At 37.2% G+C, this 2,500-nt stretch overlaps 3 protein-coding genes across 3 annotated transcripts in view; 2 read left to right on the forward strand and 1 right to left on the reverse strand.

Annotated features, from left to right (window-relative positions):
- The window catches only part of LOC123516867, a 130,325-nt gene that overhangs the window by 63,603 nt on the left and 64,222 nt on the right, over positions 1 to 2,500 (reverse strand). The window lies entirely within an intron of this gene.
- Positions 1 to 2,500, forward strand: part of LOC123516860 (allene oxide synthase-lipoxygenase protein-like) — a 96,719-nt gene that overhangs the window by 22,784 nt on the left and 71,435 nt on the right. The gene's annotated exons all lie outside the window — the stretch shown is intronic.
- The window catches only part of LOC123516701 (glyoxylate/hydroxypyruvate reductase A-like), a 1,065-nt gene continuing 641 nt past the window's right edge, over positions 2,077 to 2,500 (forward strand). The window contains exon 1 of the mRNA XM_045276303.1: positions 2,077 to 2,500. This exon is cut by the window's right edge and continues 641 nt beyond it. Within this exon, the coding sequence (XP_045132238.1) occupies positions 2,077 to 2,500 (424 nt within the window).

Here is a 2,500-nt window from a genome sequence, read left to right on the forward strand (position 1 = left end):
AATAATAATAACAATAATAATACTGTAACAACAACAATAATAATAATAGTAATAATAATAATTATGATAATAATAACAACAACAACAACAATAATAATATTAAGAAGAAGAATGATAATAATAATAAGAAGAAGAACAAGAACAAGAAGAATATGAAAAAGAAGAAGAAGAAAAATATGAAAAAGAAGAAGAATATGAAAAAGAAGAAGAAGAAGAAGAAGAAGAATATGAAAAAAAAGAAGAGAAGAAGAATATGAAAAAGAAGGAGAAAAAGAAGAAGAAGAAAAAGAAGAAGAGTATGAAGAAGAGTATGAAGGAGAAGAAGAAGAAGAAGAAGAAGAAGAAGAAGATGAAGAAGACGAAGAAGAAGAACAACAACAACAACAACAACAACAACAACAACAACAACAACTATGAAGAAAAAAAAAGAACAAGAACAAGAAAAGAAAGAAGAGCAAAAATCAGAGGCAAAAGAGAGGTCATAAGGGACACAGATCATACCAAAGAAGAAGAAAAGATCACGTATTACGATTTACAAACAAGATGAAAACAGTGGTACTAAAGAATAATGCCACAAAAATTGACAAAAAAGAAGCAATAGTATCTAATCTAACTTACTTTTAAAATGATGCACGCACACGCAGGCACACACACACACACACACACACACACACACACACACACACACACACACACACACACACACACATATGGATTCTGTTACACGCTCAGGCAAGGCCACAACTCTGTTTACATGTCAGTCCATCCCACAGTCTTACGTTTTATTTCAATCTCCAGCCTCTTGATCAGTTGACATCAGGCACACTCTTACACCAGAAGAAAAACACTAAACAAAGTGAAGGTAAGTGTGATATGCAGCTCTATTCTTGACCAAACTCTCTTACAATGTTGTGTTTCGCTTCTTCCCTCAATACGTTTTACAAGGAGAGGGCTCCATATAATACATACTTGAAGAATGATAGATTCCTATAAGACAACATGACTTACTGAGGGAAAACGCTGAACAAAGTATAGGTCAAATAAGGCAGGTGAACAGACAACTTATGACCGAGTGGTTGTTCTTCCTTCTACTTCAATGTAGGTCAAATAAGGCAGGTGAACAGACAACTTTTGACAGAGTGGTTGTTCTTCCTTCTACTTCAATTTGTCTCTTTGACCTCTAACTCTCTCTTTCCTTTTAAATTTAGGGTTCTACTACTGTAGATGAAAAGGTATTGCTGAGAGCCAATTCGATCATTCTGATCTATACATAGTCCTTATTTTGATGGGAATTAATAGAAAGGAAGGATCGCAAGCAAGCCAGAAAAGTAGAGGAAAGGGAAACAAATAAAGAAGAAATAAGGAACAAAACGAAACTGATAAGGGAAAAACAGGATATGTCAGAGAAAATGGGAAAAAAGTGGACAGATAATGAAATAGGAAAAAATAAATGAGACCGATGAGAGAGATGAGAGAGAGAGAGAGAGAGAGAGAGAGAGAGAGAGAGAGAGAGAGAGAGAGAGAGAGAGAGAGAGAGAGAGAGAGAGAGAGAGAGTTATATAGGCAGAACCTCCTAACCATTAATGCAAGAACTTAAGTACATAATCCCTGTAAGTAATAAGCGTGCCGAAGAACACGTTGTAAAATATAAGAATGTCTTCCTGACACTCCAGTAAAGTGATCCCAAGAAAAAGTCTGAACAATATTTACCTTGCTGAAATACTTGATAAGTAATATCAAAGAACATGATATATTCTGTAATTCATCATCAGCATATGAATGAAGGGAATTGTAGAAAACACTTAATCAAATCAAATTAAACACTCATATTAGAGAACATGCCATACTTCATAATTCATCATGAGTATATGAAAAAGGGAAATATTTCAATGATAATTGAGGTGTTTCATTTTCGTGCAGTCGTTTTCGAACGGATCTGGGTTGTTGTCAGGCAAGGAGCATGCACTCATTTATCACATAACGCTGACTTGAGTTTTTGCGTCACAGATATAAACATACAAGGCCACACCTTCAAATATAATAGCAAAACACTCCCTGTTATCGTCAGTTAGAAAGATGGCAGAGCGCACTAAACACGCCGTCCAAGTCTTCAGCATAATCCCAGGCCTCGCTGACGCTCTTTCTAACAGCTTGCCGGGCACAACAGTAATCAATGCGCGTTCTCATGGCTTTGGCTTCTTCAAAGACTTTTTTGAAAAAACAGAAAGAAACTTGACAGATGAAGAACTGAACCTCTTGTCAGAGGCAGAAATCTTGGTGTGTGATCCACAACCACTGACACAAGTGATGAAACGCAAAGGATTCAACTTTCTGGCAAAGCTTCGTTGGGCATATTCGACATGGGCTGGTGTCGATACAGTGATGAAGACACTGACTCCAGGGACAGAACTGCCCTTCATTCTGACTCGCAATAAAAGTGATGGAACGGCCCGCCTGATGGCAGAGTACGTGGTGGGCCAGATCATGTGCCACGAGCGTG

This window comes from Portunus trituberculatus, chromosome 41 (assembly GCF_017591435.1).
Source record: "Portunus trituberculatus isolate SZX2019 chromosome 41, ASM1759143v1, whole genome shotgun sequence".
NCBI lineage: Eukaryota > Metazoa > Arthropoda > Malacostraca > Decapoda > Portunidae > Portunus > Portunus trituberculatus.